The following is an 18,544-nucleotide window of genomic DNA, read 5'->3' on the forward strand; positions in this document are numbered from 1 at the left end:
ACGCGCCACCTCAATCTAAGTGAGGGAAGGTGTCCGAGGTGTAGGATCATGTGGGCCTAGTGGGACGAAAACCAGGCTAACGAGCCCTCGGAGGTACAGTAATAGTGAATACAATACATCACCATTCCAGCCTCCAGACCACCAGTTGACTCCATCACGCTCGAGCTCGATTCCTATCCCTCACTCCCCTTCGCTCAATCATCTTGCCTCCTTCCTCCATCCCCTTCCCCCTTTTCCCCATCTTCCCTCTCTCATTCCTCTTCATCATTTTCATCCATCACGCTCCCCCTCTTCGCTCAATACTTCATCCAGCCCCCTCAACTCTAGTCGCAACTTCAACTCCCACACCTGTAACGCCCAGTCGCCACCCAACAACGCATCCACCCCTCAAGCCTCTCATCACCCAACCATCTTCAAAGCACCATGGCTCACCCTCTCACTCAGCACCCCCCGACCGTGCTCCCGTTCGGCGCACCCGCGTCGATGCACCCCCTCGGCTTTGGCTTTGGGCAGCCTCCTCGGCAGAACTTGGGCTTTGGCTTCGGGTCGCCCATCCACTCCCCCATCCACTCTGGCGCATCGACGCCTTATAAGCGCCCGGCCGTGCGTACGTCCCCAACTCCAATCCCCACGCCCAACAACAAACGGTCTCGGCGACGAAGCGCGAGCCCCACTCCGTCACCTACTGGCTCGCCAACGCTCTCACGTGCCGATGAACGCAAGATTCTGGGCAAGACACCAAAGCGCGTGCGCAAGGAGGTCGGCCCTGCAGAGCAGGCCGCCGATGGGCCTGATGTGGGCCTTCTTCTCGGTAAGTCGTGTTGATCTTGTTTAGGGATTTTGCTGACGCCAGCGTCCATGCCCCCGACCTCGCACCTCCCAATCTTAATGGAGCTACTCAACGGTAACCCTGCCATGAGCGAGCGGGTGCTCAAGAGCCTCCCCGCACCGCCGCTCTCCAATGTGCTGGAGACGCTCGAGCGCAACGTTGGCAAGATTGGCAAGGCGGCCGGAACTTGGGAGCCGCAGGAGGGTGTCGTCGCCCAGCGCCGCTGGCACCGCACCGAAGAAGACGTCAGCGCTTTCGTGAAGAGCGCCAACACCTATCTCAAGTTCTTCACCTCGGGCTCGACTGGCCCAACCGAACCAAACACCATCTTCCATCTCCTGCACGCGATCACGGCCAACGTGCAACAGCTGCTTGCCCTGGTGCCGTCGCCGAACTCGCCCCCTCCAGCGGCTCGTCCGCTCCTAAACTTCGCCAACGCCCTCCTAACTGCATGGAACCAGTGGCTTGGCGGCCTTAGCGACGAGGTCAACAACCGCGGCGGCATGTATCCGCACGGCATGGTATCGAGTTGGGCTGATGGCTTGGCTGGCCTTACCCGCGCGCCGCCTCCACCTGTCGCCCAGCCTACGCATGTGTCCTGGTCAATGGCCATTAGCGCGCCCGTACATGTACCCGAAAGCACGCTTGTCAGCGGATTCCGCGATGCCCTTGTGCCAGTGCGCGTCGGGTTCGCCAACAGCCTCGGGTGGATGATCCGGTAAACTCAGCCTTGTAAAGTCCAAGACCTCAAGACCTCAATTCCTCAATTCCTCAAAGCATGTCCAGAACAGACACTGGCCCAAAGCATCCGTAACCTTCAATTTCTCACCAATTCACCAACCCTTCCACATCACGCTCTGTCTCATAGCAACCTTAGACCCACATCCACTTCACGGGGCAACGCCAGCCGACCCCCACCAATGTTGTGCCATCACCAGAGCGTCTTCATATTATGTGCAATCTATGCAGCTCAGAAGTTTCGTATCTGCCTCTATTGTCCGTAGCCCCGGAAATCCAATGTACCGAGAGTAACTGTTGCTAACGGGCCTCGTACACACGGTATCCCCATCGTATAGCCAGGACGGCTGCCGCACAAGACCCGGCAAAGATGTAGAAAATGTTGCCTGGGTGGTCCCGGCCCCCCAACTTGGCCTGGAGGGGGAGAAACGCCGCCCCGACCACAAAGTTGGTGCTCCAGTTGACTGCAAGCCCGACTGCACTGGCTGCAGGTCGTGCGTATGGCGGCATAACCTCTCCCAGTACTACCCAGGTGACGGGCCCCAATCCAACACTGAACGCAGCCACGAACCCGACCATGCCGGCCACCGCCAGCGTACCGCCCTCAGAATTGAGCCCAGACGCCAGCGCGAGCATCGCCCCAACCATGAAGCACGTGGGAAGGATCAGGAGGGGCCGCGTGCCGACGCGCTCGATCAGGAACGCGGGCGAGATAGTGATGGGCACCTTGACGATGACGATGGCGAGTGCGATAGCCTTGGCGCTCCCTGGAATAACGGCAGACAAGATGGCCGTGGAGAAGTACATGACCACTGAGGGGCCGGTGGTCTGCTGGAAGAACTGGGTGGCGAGGACGAGGGGTACTGTTGGTTAGCGGGATCCAAGTCAAGCTCACGGCCGCGGGTCACCTCCGGATCGCGGCTGCTGAGCAACTCGGTGATCGTGAGCGGTACCTCGGGTCTTGATCGTGGCGCACCGCCCAAGAGCGGCTCCTCCCCTGGGGCAGACGAAGGCAAGTCACCAGGCAGGCGCACAAGTAGACTTCCCAGAAGCTGTACCAAAGCTACGGCCGCTGCGGTGGCGGGCACGACGCGCCACACGCCTGCTCGCCCGAAGGGAAAGCTGAGGGTTTGAGCGACGAGGATACCAAGGACGATGAAGAGCTGATTAGCGATACCGAGGGCCTTTTTCGACCCAGGCGGGGCGAGGTCGGCAAGCACCAGTGGTACAGTAGTAGTCGCCAAACCGCATCCCAGCCCAACCACCACACTGGAATAAGCTTAACCCTCTCCAAGATATACCGAGCGAGCACCATCAGGAAGACGCTGTTGGCCACCGCCAGAGCGGTCGAGCCGAGGAGGATTGCGAAGGCTGAGGCGCGGAGGGCATCCCGCTGGCCCCGGCGGGCGACAACCGAGCGAGAAAGCAGCGAGCCTGCGAGTCCCCCGAGCGTGAATACCGCCACTACGAGGCCGAACTCTGCCGCCAACATTAGCTTATCCTGCAGTTTACTTACCGTCATATGAATACATGGCGAGAGACCCTGCGTTGATGGAGGCCGGGACTCACACACCACCACGGCCTGGATGCCGTTCATCGCTGAGATCGCGAAGCCGTACTGGAAGGTGTGGAGGGCCGCCCAGGCCGCCGTGAGAGCCGATTTTGTGCTCATTGCAGTGATGGAGGTTGTGGGCTGGTTGTTGGCTTCTTGTTCCCACCTATCGGCACTGCCTGAGCCTGGCATCGTTCTGCTGAGACGGAACCCACACTGATACAGGGAATGCCTCAGACCGGCAGCGGATGCTCTTGACGTCTTGAGTTCTTGAGTCCTTTAAAGCGCAGAGAGGGATCCGACTTGTCTTGTATGTATTCGGGGGCACGTGCACACGAGGCAGGGTCACGTGACGCAACTTGGCCCACCCACAACGATCCGTTCCGGTCCGCCGGCGCCGATCGCCGGATCGTCATGTGCTTTTCGGCCTACAAGAAGCCCATCTCCAACGCTTGCGTGTTTCGTCGCTACGCAACATGAAGCTTCCTCTCACCCTCCTACCACTACTTGCTACGCCACTCGTTGCCAAACCGCTCGATATCTTCGACGCGGGGGCTGTCGCACTCTCGGCTGTTGAGCAGTGGTTCGCCCCGCATGATGACCTGGTCGACCCTGTCCGCACACACCTCCTGGTGGCGGACGGCGATGAAGATGCTCCCGTCCCTGAGCTCACTATCTCGCAAGGCTTCAGTGCACACCATAACGACTTGGCGGGGATTTGTAACCTCCGCGCGCGTGGAGGTGGGGCCGACGACACGGACAACTTTGTCAACACAATGAAGCGGTGTGGGAAGAACAGCTTGATCATTATGAACTCGCCGGTGTAGTGAGTATTCCCTCCTTCCCTTCTTCCCTGGTTTTCAAACGAGCTAGCGCCTGCACGTCGTTATCATAGCCTACATGCACTCTCACCGCACCAATCCCGAAGTCCCACTGACCCCAGCAACATCCGTCGCCCCATCAAGATCCGCCTCGAGAACAGCGTCCTCTCACTCAGTGGCCGGCTCAAGTTCTCCGACGACATCGAGTACTGGGTAAAGAATGCGTTCGACCTCGGCTTCCAGAATCAGAAGCTGGCGATGATTGTGAGCGGCTCCAACTTTGTTCTGAATGGCGAGGACAGCGGCGGCATCGACGGTTCGGGCCAGGCGTGGTACGACTATGCGCGCGGCGTCGGCAACGTGCACGGGCGGCCGATGAGTCTGGCCCTCATTGGTGCGCGCAACGCAGTCGTCACAAACTGGAGCATTTGGCAGCCGCAGTTTTGGGCGCACATCGCCGTTGACTCGGACAACGTCGTGTACGAGAGCTGCTACGTCAACGCGACGTCTACCAGCGGCACTTTTGAGGAGAAGAGTTGGCTGCAGAACACCGACGGGATCGACACGTACCGCTCCAATGACGTGGTTATCAGCAACTTTGTATATCAGGGCGGCGACGACTGCATCGCCTTCAAGCCCAACAGCACCAATATCGCCGTGCACAACGTCACGTGCGTTGGAGGCACGGGGATTGCGTTTGGTAGCATTGCACAGTACGACGGCGTCAAGGACGTGATTGAGAACGTCGTACTCCGTGACATCAAGTTGTACGCTTCGGACCAGTGCCGCGGATACCAAGGCGTATACTTCAAGAGCTGGATTGGGGAGGAAGTGGGCCACCCGCCGAATGGAGGTGGCGGTGGATACGGGTACTGCCGTAACGTCTCGGTTAAAGACGTGTACATGGAGGACATTGACCGGCCCATTGCGCTCACGGCTGGCCTCACGTACCTGGACGAGGAGCACGGCAAGCACAAGTACGGCACGTTTGAATGGAGTCACATCAATATTACGCGGGTGCGGGCGACGAGCACTGCCAACCGGGCTGTATGGCTTGACTGCTCGCCTGACCAGCCGTGTCATGACATCCGCTTCAAGGATGTCGTGGTGACCCCAGGCAAGACGGACCATCCCGAGATCCACCAGGTGTGCAACTACGTTATGCACAGCGACGACGATGGACTTGAGGGATGCAAGCCGAACAACAGCACGCTCGAGTCGGACACTGGGGGCACGATGTAGATCGGACAAGTACAAGTAGATAGCCAAGAAGTACAGAGCTAAGCTTGGGAGGTCTGTTGATGATGTCATCCTGAGCTGTATTGGTCGGGTTCTGGCTGGACCCAGATCTTTGGAACGTGTGATTGCTTAATTCAGGGTAACAAATCAGAACCTAACGGAACCCCAACCAGACCCAACCAGATCCCAAGGGCCCGCATTCCGCAGTCACGCAGCCGCCTCTCACTACCTAGGCTAGGTTCAAACGGTTCGACACTGCGCTTACCTGCGTACCTGCGCACGTTCAAAAGTAAACTGCGCTGCAAATAGATAGATATACAAATATTGGCTTGATGGTTCCGACATATCTTCCCGTCCAACTCTTTCATTCCTTTCTCCCTTCTCCCATCACACAAACTGGCTTTTCCCTCTACTACATCGACTGGCGATGAAGCTCGCCCCACTTCTTCTCCCACTCCTTCTCTCGGCGTCCGTGTCGGCTAGGCCAGTCCCACCAGAAACAGGCAGCATTCTGAAGCAGACGCACGGAGGCATCGGCGAACTGCTGGGCAAGCTGCTCGATTTTCGGCCCCACCACCCACATGATCAGCCACCACACCACAAAGGCCACCACCACGGCCATCACCCACCCCACGACCCGCACCACCCGCCTCACCACCCACCCCACGACCCGCACCACCCGCCTCACCACCCGCCTCACCACCCACCTCCTCCAGGACCACCACGGCCGAGGCCCGGAAAGGGCCTCAAGGGACAGAGACTGTCGCCGAAGGAGATTGAGTGGATGAGGACATGACATGGTGAGAAATCTGGCGAGCGCCGCTGACTCCAGATCGCTAGTGTGAGAACTAGGACGCTCCTATAGTTATACAATCTGGCAGTTGGTGAGATGTGGCGTGGGTGGATGTAATCGATCTGGGTGGACTGCGGCCTAGTTCCGATGCTCATGCCGCAGAAATAGGAATGGATCAAGGAGGAACCGCAATAGTACTGCATTTTGTTCATCTGAGTTTAGGAAGGCAGGCTTTCCATACTCTTCGGAAGTATTGGTGGGCTCCTCGAAACGGGATGGTCAATCCCATTTCCTTCATCAATCGATCAGTCCAAGGTTCACCCCCCAAGAACGACCAGAGGTCACCTGACATCGACTGAATGTGCTGATTCGACAATAGGAACCTTAGTCACGCGTCCATCGCCGTAGGGCAAAGACAAACAGCCAGTTAAAGCCCAATGCTCTCCACTCCTAACAAGTGCAGTGTGTGAAGGAACAGCGCCACACGTGGGGGCGCTGCGAACAGCCCGCAGTCCTGCACCCAGCCTCCTACGCCTAATAATTCATCGCCGTCGAGTACCTGGTCCAGCGTAATGTAGACCTGACATCCAAGTTGTCACGTCGTCCCGCCGTACGCTAAGCCTATGTTGGATTCGTAGTGTTGCATTCCTTACTGCGCAGAGGATGAATTATCGGGATAGAGTAACCACATCTGTTGGATGATTCGGCTCATGGGCCACAGTACAGCAGGCGGTAGCTGCCTCGCTCGTGGCCTTTGTCTTTGTATCCCCATACCCGCAAGAGACAGATTTGGGTGGGGTCTATCTCACAATGACCCCCCAGCTTCGGACGGGACTGCCTGGTGATGTACCCTTCCCTAAAGACGCAGCCACTGCATCCAGGGCCGGTTGATAAGAACATTGCGCGAAACCCCCAATCTTACTGAGCGGATCTCGTGTTCAGACAGGTTAGAAAAGTCAATGCTAGTCGCAATGGTCATTGCTGGGGAGTTCTTTTTGTTGGATGACCTGTAGGCCTGGCAACAGTTGGATAAAGCCCATAGTTCCGTATTCACGTTTCTGCATACTCTTCATACCTCATTACAACAGTCCAGACTTTACTATGTACCATGTGCTACTTGGTGCCAAGGTGATGGTCTACAAAGTGGCGCTTAAATTAGAGACTATGTGCGAGAAAGATGACGTTTCCCATCGAATGTAAACTGGAGACAAGTGATGCATAGCATACAAGGGCTGCGCAGCTCCTACAACAATCCGTAGCACTTCCATACTGTAAACCCTATAGTCGACCCACGTTACGGGTGACCTTTGAATTGCACTCTTACTTTCGTCGTTGAGCTCTATTCTCTCCAACTACTCTCCCTCTCACCTCCCTCTGCAACCCGACCAGTCATCAACTCAACCCAGGAACACCTAGTATCTGCCGCTTGACACCTTGGCCCTGCACCGTCGCGAACGATCAGCGCCTGGGTACATCTAGAGTAGACGGCCACTAACGCTAGAGAAAGAAAGGTCATTTAACGGGGGGACGATGCAGGCCTTCAGTATCGCGCTTCTTCTACCTTCCTTCCTGTAACCGGGTTACTCACCCATCGAAACGACTAGACAGGTACAGTAGATCTCCAACCTTTCGAGGCCCAACGCAGTCGGGTACTCACCACCCCTGATGTGTGTGCACACTGACCAGCTTGTGCCCTAACGCGCACGTGCAACTAACCTGCCTGCCGAGGGCTTCTCTTTGACGAAATCACGACAGGAGATCTTGACGCTGTAGAGCCCGGCCGCAGGACTCGGGTCCATCTGCAAGGGATAGCGACATGCTGCATGACCTCTCCTCCGCCCGTCGAGTGATCAGCTGTTTCGGCCGAGAAGCAGAACGATGAAGTGGTATCGCGCCAGAAGTGCCAGCCAAAGCTCGACGATCTCGACGATTTCGAACCGTCTGACCGACACACGCCAACGCTGCCGGTAGCTGCCCCATCCCAGACCTCCATGACAACGCAGCTTGTCATATGGCGGAGTGATCCGTTGCAACAACTCCTTGACTCCTGCGCCCTAACGCCAGGCCCAGCGACGAGTGGACACCTGCCATGAAAAAGCAGACACCGTGCTAATGGTCCTCCATCTTGCGCCCGATTCCCTTTAAACACTTACAGACCATGTGTTAACGACAAGCGCTTGTCGGAATCCGACTCACGACGCCCTTATCCGGGTCACCGCTCCTATTCCCCCCCTCACCCGTCCTTTATCGCAACGCCCTCCGCGCTTCTAACCTTCCCCTGGGGATACTGTGTCGTTATGATCAACATATAGAGGGTTCGTTACAGAGGTTGCCCCCGTGATCCGGTAGGATACCTGGTGTGTGCGTGAATGTGGGTTCATAAAGAGTTTCTCACGGCCCCGCTTCTCACGCAGAGCTTCCCTCTCCTCCCCTCATCGTCTTCATCTAGAACCTCTTTCATCCACTCTTTGCAACAAAGATCACTCGAGACCTTACTTTAACAACCAACTCTATTTCAACTGGATTACACGCAACCCCACCATGACTGTTCTGCAACTCGCCCCTCGATACGACAATCTGCTCCCGTTCCCTACCGAAGAGCAGGCCAAGGGGCTCATTGGCGTGCGTACAGTACAGTGCGGGCGCTGGGCGCTGATTACAGGACTACGGCATCTCGTGCGCGCTTGCCGGCGTCTTCATGGACACTTTCCTCTTGTGAGCTCAGACTGGTACCAAAGCTCTGATTCTAGTGGCGTCTTTACCCTCCAGTTCATCACCTACATCGCCTCCAAAGCGAACGACAAGATCTGGGTCCGTTGCTTTGTTGCAGCAGTCACGGCGATGGCGTGCCTCCTCACAGGTAAGTTGATGGACGGGAAGAGCTGACTCAAGGATACAACTGGTTCTATGTTTCGTCAGTGTTTGGGCGCTGCTCTTTCTGACTCCCAGTCACCTCTTTGTCTACAACTTTGGCGTGAGGCTTCGTGGTGGGCTCGCTAACGACAGGTCCACACGACATTCTTTGAGACTCGCCACCTGTCCGTCAAGGAGTGGATAAGCTGACCGCAGTGGCTGGCTACCCCTCATCGACGGTTGGCTGTTCATCTCTACGCTTCAAGCTGACTCCAGCCGTCACGATGAGCTTCACGCAGCTCTTCTTCGCCCACCGCGCGTACCGTCTTTGCAACAAGCAAATCTGGATCCCAATCTGTGTCCTCATTTGCATCCTCATGGCGTGAGTACATCGGATATTGAGTCGCATCGCGCGACCCACCTTGCTGTTAGAGATGCAGACAGCTGATTGCAGGGTGTCCGCGTGTATCGCTACCCGCATCGTGTTCGGTCGGCTTAATTCCGAGCTCGACTCGGCGCACGTCCTCGGATGTAAGTGAAGGCAGTGAGCTATGTAGCTCACGTAGCAACGGTTACCTGGATGGCATCGACAATGGTTGGAGACACGATCATCACCGGCTGCATCCTGTTCGGCCTCTCGCGAGCACAGACGAAGGTCATCCAGACTAAGAGGGTGAGCCAGTTTAAGCAACCCTGACAGGAGATCATCGCACGTCTTATCCGCATGACTCTGGAAGCCCAGGTTCCCGCAACCCTGGTTGCACTCACCCTCATGATCGAAGTCAGTGAGTAACCCATCTCCTCTCGCGCCTGTTGAACGGATGCGTGAGGCTTTGGGCTGTAGAGCCTAGTGTACTAGTGAAGGGATGCCAGCACCGCTTACACAGTCGTTGACCCCGCCAACATGCTCGGCGTGACCGTCATCGTCTTCCAGTCCAAAATCTACGTGGTCGGCTTTTTCTACTCTCTCAACGCGCGTCAGCGCCTCGCCCAGGCGCAACGGAGCGTGACGATTGAAGACATTGATAGCTATGGCCTCAACGTGTTCAGCGAGCGGCGCGCGGCCACCATCGTCGTCCAGCAGGAAACGGAGATGCACGTCATGGTGAGCGGAACGCGGATGGACTAATGGTAGCGCACCGCCCCACCCCATGTGAGTATCAACCGGCAGGCCCAGCCGTTTGACGTCGACGGGACCAAGGGAAGCGTTAGCTTTGTCGAGGACTCGTCCGAGTACAAGGACTCGTCGACGGACTCCAAGGGTTCGCCGCAGAACACAGAGCACACCGAGATCGTCTAACGCATAAATTATGTGTTTGTTCTTGGATAGTTGTCACTTCCTCCTGTTTGTCTTGTTCGTGGATAGCTACACCTTCCCATCTTTTAATACCCGCCTCCCTGCCCTCTTCTCGCATGTTCCTCGGATGTACACTGTCCTCTGTTCTGTAAACAGATATGATCAACGCCTGTGAGAACACACAGTGGTTGACCTGTGCATCAGTGAGGTGGTTGCTGGTGGTCGTTTGGGCCGGTCGCTTGGGCCGGTCGCTTGGATCGTGCGCTCGATCCTCTCTCTCTCCTCCGTTGGACATTAAGGGCAGTTTCAAATCGTAGCTAAAACTCTGCCGTGTCGAATCGACAAGACGGGTTCTCAGGTAGTTTGGACGCGCACAAGCCGCCAGTTGAATTGAATCGTTACAGTATGACTGACACTGCCACATCCCTTCATTCCGCCACACGCCGGCTGGTTCATTCATATATATCGCCCTTGCTCTCTTGGCTCTTCAAACCTTTCCATCCGCTCCATGCTGCAACAGTCATATTCCTCATCGACGTCGCTCGCTCTCATACCAGATGTGTCCGTCTCGCTGAGTATACTGGTCCCACTGTTCCGCATTTGTACCTGTCATGCGCTATATGGGGAACAACAAGGGGATGTTTCTCCTCTCGGTTCCTTGGACGCCCTGCGCCCACCACTAACCGCTAAGTGGTACCAACGGCAAGCACTCTGATACGCCCCTCCAAAGGCAGTCGAATTGCATATATTAGAGGGCGCGGCCACTAACTCGAGTCCCATCGTTATCTTACGTCGTAGTCTGCGTCTTCATACCCATACATCTGTCATGTCCGCCATTGACCTAAACCACTTCCCCAACGAGGAGGTGTCCCGCGCAGCTGTCGGAGTACGTTATTCTAGTGCTGGCTAACCCAGAAATATGGCATCGCGTGCACCCTCGCTGGTCTTCTGCTCGACACCTTCCTTTTGTACGTTCTCTCCTCGCAATCCAAGCGCTACGCCCCGCCCTCCTCCCTTCCCCAACACCCCACCCTCAACTCGCCCCCTCTCGCCTTCTCGGCCCCCATCCCCCCCCCCCCCCTTTTCGTGGCTGATGATAGCGGGATGTTTTCCATCGAGCTCATCACGTACCTCAACAGCAAGGCCAAGGACCCGGTCTGGGTCAAAGCCCTCGTCGGCGCTGTTGTCGCCATGGCCTCCCTCTCGACAGGTATGTTAACCCCGTTCGCGCTGACACAGCTCACAACTGGTGGATTGTGTCAAAGTGCGTTCTGTGAGATGCGGTTAATACAGGTTCTTCGTGCACAACTTTGGGACGTACTCGGTGGTATGTTGCTGTAAGGTTAGGCTGACCCAGTTCCTAACCACGGGTCCACTTGCGTGGCTAGCCTTCCTGGACTGTATGTCTCCCCCAGACCCAAGACCAAAGACCCAACCCACTGACCCAGGTATCAACATGAGTCTCTGCCAGGCTTTCTTCGCGTACCGCGCATACAGGCTGTGCGACCGCAACTTGTGGATCCCGATTTCTGTCGGGTTGTGCATCCTGACCGGGTATGTGTTGGTGCGGCATCGCTGAAACAGTGTCGCATGCACAATCACGATGACGGTCATCTACACGACCCTCTCTTCGGTCTTAGACACGCATGTCATCCTCTCTCGTGAGCCTCCATTGGTCAGGCTAACCCAGCCTCACTGCTTTGGGCAGCGACTACCATGGTTGCGAACATGATCATCACCGTCTCGATCCTGTACGGTCTCATGAAGAAGCGTTCAGGTATCAAGAGCACGGATAACTTGATCACGCGGTTCATCCGCATGTCTCTCGAATCGCAGGCTGCCACCACCGCAATCGCCCTCATCCTTCTCATCGACACCAGTAAGTTGTGATTGAGTTGGGCTGACACATTGTCGTCGACCCATCCAACCTCCTCACAGTGTGTGTGCTTCTCTTCCACTCCAAGATCTACGTCGTCGGACTGTTCTACGTCCTCAACTCGCGGCATCAGGTCGTGGTCGCTGAAGAAATCACCATGAATGATACCCATCCACTCGCGTTCAGCCGCACTCAGGCTGCCACAATCGTCATCGAGCAGGACACGGAGATGCACGTCCTGGTGAGCCCAAAAGGGAGACAACTGACGCTAGCGCGTTCAGCCGCCGCCTGCACCGGGACTTAATCGCAACCCAAGCAAAAGTGAGGAAGGGGACACCAAGAGCCAGAGTAAAAGCGAGGAAGGGGACACCAAGAGCCAGAGCTCGGGCACGGCTTACTCGGCCTCGCCGCACCCGGACCATAAGAAGGTCGCCTACTAGGTGTCGCCTCTTGCCAGTATATTACATTTCATTCAGCCATTTAATTCTTGCCAGTATATTACATTTCATTCACCCATTTAGTACCCTCGCCTTCCCGCTCTCCTCCACTTTGATGTACATGATGTTGATGTGCAGATCTGTCGGTTCGGAGCGCCTGGGAGGTAGACTGCTCCAGCTTGGCATATGGACTTGGATGAGTCCGAGGGAGGTTGGAAAAATCAGCAGAATCAGTTGAGCGAAGGGCCACACCTCCCATGCCAAAAAAGACGTTCTACCTGGCCCCCCTGATACCGGGAAGATCAGCTCATAACGACGACCACAATCTTGGTAGTCCGTGAGTTCCCCCATCAAGTCGTCAAGAGCGCGCTTGGGTGCTACCAGTGGGCGGACGGACCATTCAAAGGGCGAGCAGGCGACCGAACACGCTCAGACCGTCAAACGCCGATGTGACCATGTACCAGCACGTCTTTGACTAGCGCTTGGTGTGCCTTGCTTCGAAAATGGGTTTGGGAGGCTGCGAATCATTTGCAATGACATTTTGGAACTGTACTTCTCGCACACCTCTGAACGTTGACCGCTGCCATACTGCCATGTTCAGGAGATCCGCACAGTACGCTTTGGTGAGGATCCATGATAGCTATACTCGCCTCCTGCCCGCAGTAAAGCTTTCGCTTGTCGCCGTGTCGTGATCAGTGTTGCCTGTCATCGACCGCTTCAGATGGTGTCAATCAACCCGCCCAGCTCGACCAATGGATGCAAAGTCAAGTTCCGCCAATGCATGCTTGTAAGAACCACTTCATGCCACTACAACCCACTACAACCCACTACAACCTGCTCCCCGTGGCATCCCACACACCCGCCCGAATGGTCGCCAGGTATCGTCCCAGCGCCTCTCCGACACCCACAGGGTCCTCCTGCACGGCGACGTGGCCAGCGCGCGTCCGCTCATTCCGCGCCCGCGGCGGCCGGCTCGTAATCTCAGCTGCAATCTCCGCTCCACCAATCCACGACGCGTCCTCAGCCGTGACAAAGCCAACCGGCATCTTCAAGGTGGGCAAGAGGTCCCACCCACGTTGGGGCGAGTGGCAGTCGGAGAATACGACCGCCTCACACCATGGTGGCGTGGCCAGCGTCACCTCGCCAGTTCGAGTCGGTACAAGGCCATGCGATAGCCATAGGCCAAAGGTCGCGTCGGGAAACTTGGAGAACATGGGATTGGAGCGGTTCGCCTGGGCAGCCTCGACGGATGGCCAAGTGTCGCGCCGTTTCAGCGTGAGGCCTTGGATGAAGTAATGACGCGCCGGAGAGTTGTTTGCCCCAGTCGGGTTGGTCTAATGATCAGCTGGACAGGTATATCAACGCACCATTGGCTCAATGAGGAAGAGGCCCTCGAACAGTTCTGGGGAAGCCGCGGCGGCCTGCACCGAGGCGTTACCGCCAAACGAGTGGCCAACCGCGAAGACCTTGCGCGGGGCGCGCTCTTTCCACTCCAGCGCCCAGCCCGGGTTCTCATCAAGTCCCGGCATGCAGTACCGGAGAAAGTTTTGGAGGTCGCGCGCCAGGTCACCCCAGCTGTGAAGGCTGGGTAGCTTGCCGGCGTTCAGATCGACTGAGGCGCCGTGCAGAGTGTCTTCGAGGAGGAAGACGTCATTCACCACCGCCACTCCTCCGGGGAGGGGAGCGCGATTGCCAAACTGCGCGTTCGGAGACGATGCGAAAAGCGACACAAGGAGGGGATGGTAATCCTGCGGTCAATCCTGCTGATGACCGACTTACCTCCTTCAACATGCCGTTAGCGTGGAGCATGACGAGCGTGGCGCCGCCCTCGACGGGATTCTCGCGTTTCCACCGCTCGACGCTCAACCAAAGCCCGTCGCCGTGGTTGGTCTTCCATCCAGATCCCTCGTTCTTGGCCGCCGCGCGCGCAGACTCGGCACACGTGATTTTGTCCTTTTCGATTCTGGCCGCGCGCGCCTTCTTCGACTCGTCCTCGGGGATGGGGGAGAAAGGGTACGACTCGCGCGAGAACGTGCCCTCGTACATCCGCGGATAAGCGGCCGGGCACGCGTGCACGCTCCGCACGTACCCCGCCGGCGGGGAGAGCGGGGGCCGGGACGGCTGAGATGGAGGTCCCGAGGAGGGCGGACGCGAGAGCGGCGCGAGTGTGAGAGGAGGGACGACCGGCGATGGGCCGAGCGAGGGCCCCAGGTGCGGGGGAAGCGGAGAAAGGGGTTCCATTGTGAATGATTGGAGAACAAGAACACGGAAAGTGAGACGACGAGCCGTGTTAATATCTATCAACTGGGGGGGCGGATGGGCCCCGCTAAACCCGGCTACTTCGGCCCCGGCCGAACTCCGGATCTGATGACAATACCGTCATTAGCACCGAGCCGCACTCTACCAGGAACCCACCCAGTGAGCAGCGGGCATCATCATTCGACGGATGCAGCAGCGGGCCAGACGGCCACAGTGTATTCTTGATATTGACTGATGGCATAAGGTTGTAAACATGATTTGTTTGTTTCTATTGGATTGGTTCAAGCTCACGCCAAGACCATCCTTTGTCGATCGTCGATCGTGGTCTGGCCCACGAGACGATCACCGACAAACATAGCTGACCAGAGGTGACTATGCTCCACCTCGTTACTCTTTTTCCTCATCCTCATCATCATGTTGGCAGCTCTAGCCCTCCTCGTTACCGTCGTCGCCGGGCAAGTCTGCCCCCCAGGCACAGGGCCCGCCGATATCCCCCTCTGGAAAGACAGTACGGTTGACTCTATCGTCGGCACACCCGGCGCCGCGCTCCTCCTCGCCGTCGACACCAAGGCCGAGTTCACTTGGCTCACCGACCGGTACGTGCCCGCCAAGAGCTCGACCTTTCAGCCGCTCGACGGCACCTTTGAAGGGTACTACTGGGGCATGACGATTATGGGCACCCGCGGACGCGATGTGATCCGATTTGGCAACAATGAGTATACTACTGATCTGGGGCTCACGACCCTTTCGCCGCCCACAGTGGGTAACGTCAACGGCGTTCTTGCTCTCGGCGGCAGCGCGACGTCATTCTTCGGGCAAGCTTCGTCCAAGTGGCCCAAGAAGATCATGGGCATGCACCTCCCGATCAACAACAGCAAGGCGGGGGTGCTCAACCTCGGATACACCAATCCTGCCGAATACACTGATGAGCTTAGCTGGATCCCCGCCATCAGCGGAGACGGGTGGCGCGCGTCATTCGGCGGCATCAGTGTCACTGGAAACAGGACGGCTAGTCATCCCGGCCGCAACTTTGCCGTGTGGGACTCGAGCGAGGACACGAGTGCGGCGCCCCACGACGTCGTCACTGCCATCTATGGCAAAGATCCTCGCATCAACAAGATCACAACTGTGTGGTCGATGCCGTGCGATGTCATCGAGGGCGCGACAGTGCGTATCCGCCTCGGTGGCCGGCAGTTCAGTATCAGCCGCGCCGCTCTACTGCGCCGCGACCACACGACCCCTGGACAGTGTATCGGAAACTTTGCCGTCGCAGAGGACAACAATGTCCACCTGGGCCGCTCGTTCATGCGTACGTGGTACACTGCGTTCTCGGCAGAGGGTGTGCGGCGCGTCGGGCTCGCACGCCCAGTCTTCCCCGCTGGCTTTACGATTAACTCGATGAGCATCAACGACGATTAGTTGTCCGATCTGTGCTGTTGGACACTTGAGGACACTGTAGAACTCGCTGTAGGACACTTGAGGACTCCGTAGAACTCGCTGTTGGACACTTGAGGACTCTGTAGAACTCTTCGAAGGCACAGACCTGAGCGTGATTGAGCCTAGATCGGGCTGCAGGGTGGAACTGGGAACAAGCAGACTTTGGACGCCACCGCACAGACCTGATATACTCGCACGAGATCTTGGCGCGACCCCCCCACGCACAAGTTTGCGGGACTCCTTGCTAGTGGTGTTTCATGGAGCGACTCCCATGGGGCGCCTGTTCTTCAACGTTCTGTCACTCTGGGGCTCAGATCGGGGCATAGAAGGTGGTGAGCGTTGTGCGGGAATGGAATACGCGCCATAAACGCGTTCGTTGGTGGTGATTGCCATGGCGCATTCCGCGCGACCAAGAGGCCAAGAGGCCCCAGCTCGCGGTTAAGGAGCCGACGAGCGCCCGAGTCGATTGCGCTGTCGTGTTCTCCAGGCTTGGCAAGATCAGAGGGACGAGGGACGAGGACGAGGGACCAACGGCTCGCCCACCTACCCGGGCATGTTTGTAAAGCCGGTCTGTTCAGTCCAAGATCCTATCTCCCACTCTCCCCACCCCACAATCATTTCTACTCTCCGCTACTCTTGTTTCACTCCCAAAGACTCTCCCAAAGACTCTCTCGACATCATGGGGTGGCCCTCCTCGGCGCGCAGCACAGCAGGCTCCTCGCCAGCCTCTCCGCACCCTCCTCCGCCCTATCATGAGAAAAACGCCACCGAAGGGAAGGGCCCCGCTTCCACACCAAAGTCCCCCACTGGCCCCACACACATCCCGATCCGCGCCAGCACCGACACGCTTCACCGCACGGCTACACTGCCACCACCGCCGCCGCCGGGGTCGTTCGCTGCAATCCTCCTAGACAATGGGCAGCAGATCACGTCTCTGCGCCTGCCGAAGCGTCTGGTAGGTCCGCTCAGCGCGGCCATTACGTCCGCGTGGCCAGACGGCCTGCTTCGCTGCGCAGCATCGCCCGTGCAGGGAGGATGGGAGTGGGAGCTCAATGGCTGGCCATTCGTGCAGCACGTCGAGAGCCGGCGAATCATGTTCGCAATCCTCCAGGTCCTTTACGCTGCCGGGTGGGCTGTGCAGTGCTCCAACAACATCAACAAGCATCACATGGCCAAGGGGACCATCTTCTTGAAGGCAGGTGAACCGTGCGGAAAGACGTTCTTCGGCATCAGCTTCTTCAAGGAGGACCGGATACGCCTGATTGACGCACCGACCGCCGAACTGCGCGCGACCTTCATCGCTATTGCCAAGGTCAGTGATGAGAGTCGAGGAAGATACCCCCTGACACCAGACATGGCACAAGGGCGTGCAGGAGGCTAAAGAGAAGTGGGCCGGCTGCGTGCAAGTCAAGTTCCGCGGCACGCCGTTCTACACCAACGACCACATGGAGCAGGACATGATCCGCATGCTCCTGCTCGACATCATGACTGCGTTCGACGCGCTGGGTTTCGAACTCGTAACCTGCATTGAGATGGCCGACTTTGTGCGGCACGAGGGCACGCAGCGTGAGTCTTTTGCCAAGTTCCAACTAACATCAGCCGAGACGTGGTTCTTTGCCAACAAGAATCGACAGCGCGAGGGCTCGGTGCGCAGCAGCATATGCCATGGATCGTAAATGGGTCATACGGTCGTATGCCGGTCGGAAGCGGATTCAAGGGTGTGTAAAATCGTTGTGCTTGTTTCTTTTCATTCGGGTTGATGCAGTCTCATTTCAATGATCCTGCCGACGTGCATTCCACAACTTGAGTGTGCGTCTGCATCCTTGTGACTCTCTTCTTCATGCTGCTCACAGTGACCGGTACAGCTGCTACCCGCTCTCCCCATTCGCCAGCCACCCGTCAGTCCACGTCAATACAGTGCACGCCAAAGCAGAACAAGTGAGCGCCTGGCCTGCACCTTGACGCCGGAGTCACATAGTGACTTCACATCGAGCTCCGCGCCGGGATGTACCAGGGATAGCAGGGAGAGGCCGTCCGCTGACGCGGTACAAGGGTTCACTGTATGTGTGGTAGAGCACCAACGCCGCCACTACTCACCTTGGCTCCCCCCGGAAACAATGACAGTAGTTGAGATCACTCTCATCATTACTAACTCCTCCTATTACCTTACGAGAAGATCGTTCAAACCATCACTCACGGAAAACTGGGACACACGCAGAAGACGCAACATTCCTCCATCCCTCTCTACAACAATAGAGGACAACCCTATACGGTCGACATGGAGGAGCGGCTTTGCTGGCATGCCCACCAGGCTCTCCTCGAATTTGTCGACCACTACCGAAAGTAGCGGTACCGGCGACCTACAGATTGATCTTGACACCTGGAAGCCATTCCCCGACTTGCACATCCTCGA

The 18,544-nt window shown here is 57.3% G+C and overlaps 8 protein-coding genes across 8 annotated transcripts; 6 read left to right on the forward strand and 2 right to left on the reverse strand.

Moving 5' to 3' along the window:
• Nucleotides 1-423: 423 nt before the first annotated feature.
• On the forward strand, nucleotides 424-1,551 carry CcaverHIS019_0606790 (uncharacterized protein; the record flags this gene model as incomplete). The annotated part of the gene is made up of 2 exons (XM_060603163.1): nucleotides 424-811; nucleotides 854-1,551. 2 exons carry the CDS (start codon nucleotides 424-426, stop codon nucleotides 1,549-1,551), a joined length of 1,086 nt encoding a protein of 361 aa, XP_060459485.1.
• Nucleotides 1,552-1,867: 316 nt separating this feature from the next.
• Nucleotides 1,868-3,239, reverse strand: HGT20 (uncharacterized protein; the record flags this gene model as incomplete). The annotated part of the gene is made up of 4 exons (XM_060603164.1): nucleotides 1,868-2,430; nucleotides 2,463-2,836; nucleotides 2,869-3,001; nucleotides 3,137-3,239. The coding sequence occupies 4 exons, from the start codon at nucleotides 3,237-3,239 to the stop codon at nucleotides 1,868-1,870; spliced, it is 1,173 nt and encodes a 390-aa protein (XP_060459486.1).
• A 356-nt stretch (nucleotides 3,240-3,595) lies between these two features.
• Nucleotides 3,596-5,182, forward strand: rgxA (uncharacterized protein; the record flags this gene model as incomplete). Its single annotated transcript, XM_060603165.1, has 2 exons — nucleotides 3,596-3,945; nucleotides 4,063-5,182. 2 exons carry the CDS (start codon nucleotides 3,596-3,598, stop codon nucleotides 5,180-5,182), a joined length of 1,470 nt encoding a protein of 489 aa, XP_060459487.1.
• A 3,331-nt stretch (nucleotides 5,183-8,513) lies between these two features.
• On the forward strand, nucleotides 8,514-10,125 carry CcaverHIS019_0606820 (uncharacterized protein; the record flags this gene model as incomplete). Its single annotated transcript, XM_060603167.1, has 9 exons — nucleotides 8,514-8,594; nucleotides 8,635-8,687; nucleotides 8,723-8,832; nucleotides 9,102-9,207; nucleotides 9,280-9,356; nucleotides 9,392-9,498; nucleotides 9,526-9,610; nucleotides 9,713-9,930; nucleotides 9,961-10,125. The coding sequence occupies 9 exons, from the start codon at nucleotides 8,514-8,516 to the stop codon at nucleotides 10,123-10,125; spliced, it is 1,002 nt and encodes a 333-aa protein (XP_060459488.1).
• Nucleotides 10,126-10,948: 823 nt separating this feature from the next.
• Nucleotides 10,949-12,438, forward strand: CcaverHIS019_0606830 (uncharacterized protein; the record flags this gene model as incomplete). Its single annotated transcript, XM_060603168.1, has 11 exons — nucleotides 10,949-11,008; nucleotides 11,038-11,090; nucleotides 11,223-11,332; nucleotides 11,362-11,386; nucleotides 11,416-11,449; nucleotides 11,480-11,522; nucleotides 11,571-11,676; nucleotides 11,707-11,783; nucleotides 11,813-12,001; nucleotides 12,061-12,239; nucleotides 12,271-12,438. The coding sequence occupies 11 exons, from the start codon at nucleotides 10,949-10,951 to the stop codon at nucleotides 12,436-12,438; spliced, it is 1,044 nt and encodes a 347-aa protein (XP_060459489.1).
• An 824-nt stretch (nucleotides 12,439-13,262) lies between these two features.
• CcaverHIS019_0606840 (uncharacterized protein) lies at nucleotides 13,263-14,676 on the reverse strand (the record flags this gene model as incomplete). The annotated part of the gene is made up of 3 exons (XM_060603169.1): nucleotides 13,263-13,769; nucleotides 13,803-14,183; nucleotides 14,215-14,676. The coding sequence occupies 3 exons, from the start codon at nucleotides 14,674-14,676 to the stop codon at nucleotides 13,263-13,265; spliced, it is 1,350 nt and encodes a 449-aa protein (XP_060459490.1).
• A 432-nt stretch (nucleotides 14,677-15,108) lies between these two features.
• Nucleotides 15,109-16,113, forward strand: CcaverHIS019_0606850 (uncharacterized protein; the record flags this gene model as incomplete). Its single annotated transcript, XM_060603170.1, has 1 exon — nucleotides 15,109-16,113. The coding sequence occupies one exon, from the start codon at nucleotides 15,109-15,111 to the stop codon at nucleotides 16,111-16,113; it is 1,005 nt and encodes a 334-aa protein (XP_060459491.1).
• A 697-nt stretch (nucleotides 16,114-16,810) lies between these two features.
• Nucleotides 16,811-17,807, forward strand: CcaverHIS019_0606860 (uncharacterized protein; the record flags this gene model as incomplete). Its single annotated transcript, XM_060603171.1, has 3 exons — nucleotides 16,811-17,443; nucleotides 17,484-17,697; nucleotides 17,731-17,807. The coding sequence occupies 3 exons, from the start codon at nucleotides 16,811-16,813 to the stop codon at nucleotides 17,805-17,807; spliced, it is 924 nt and encodes a 307-aa protein (XP_060459492.1).
• Nucleotides 17,808-18,544: the final 737 nt, after the last annotated feature.

This window comes from Cutaneotrichosporon cavernicola (assembly GCF_030864355.1).
Source record: "Cutaneotrichosporon cavernicola HIS019 DNA, chromosome: 6".
Taxonomy (NCBI): domain Eukaryota; kingdom Fungi; phylum Basidiomycota; class Tremellomycetes; order Trichosporonales; family Trichosporonaceae; genus Cutaneotrichosporon; species Cutaneotrichosporon cavernicola.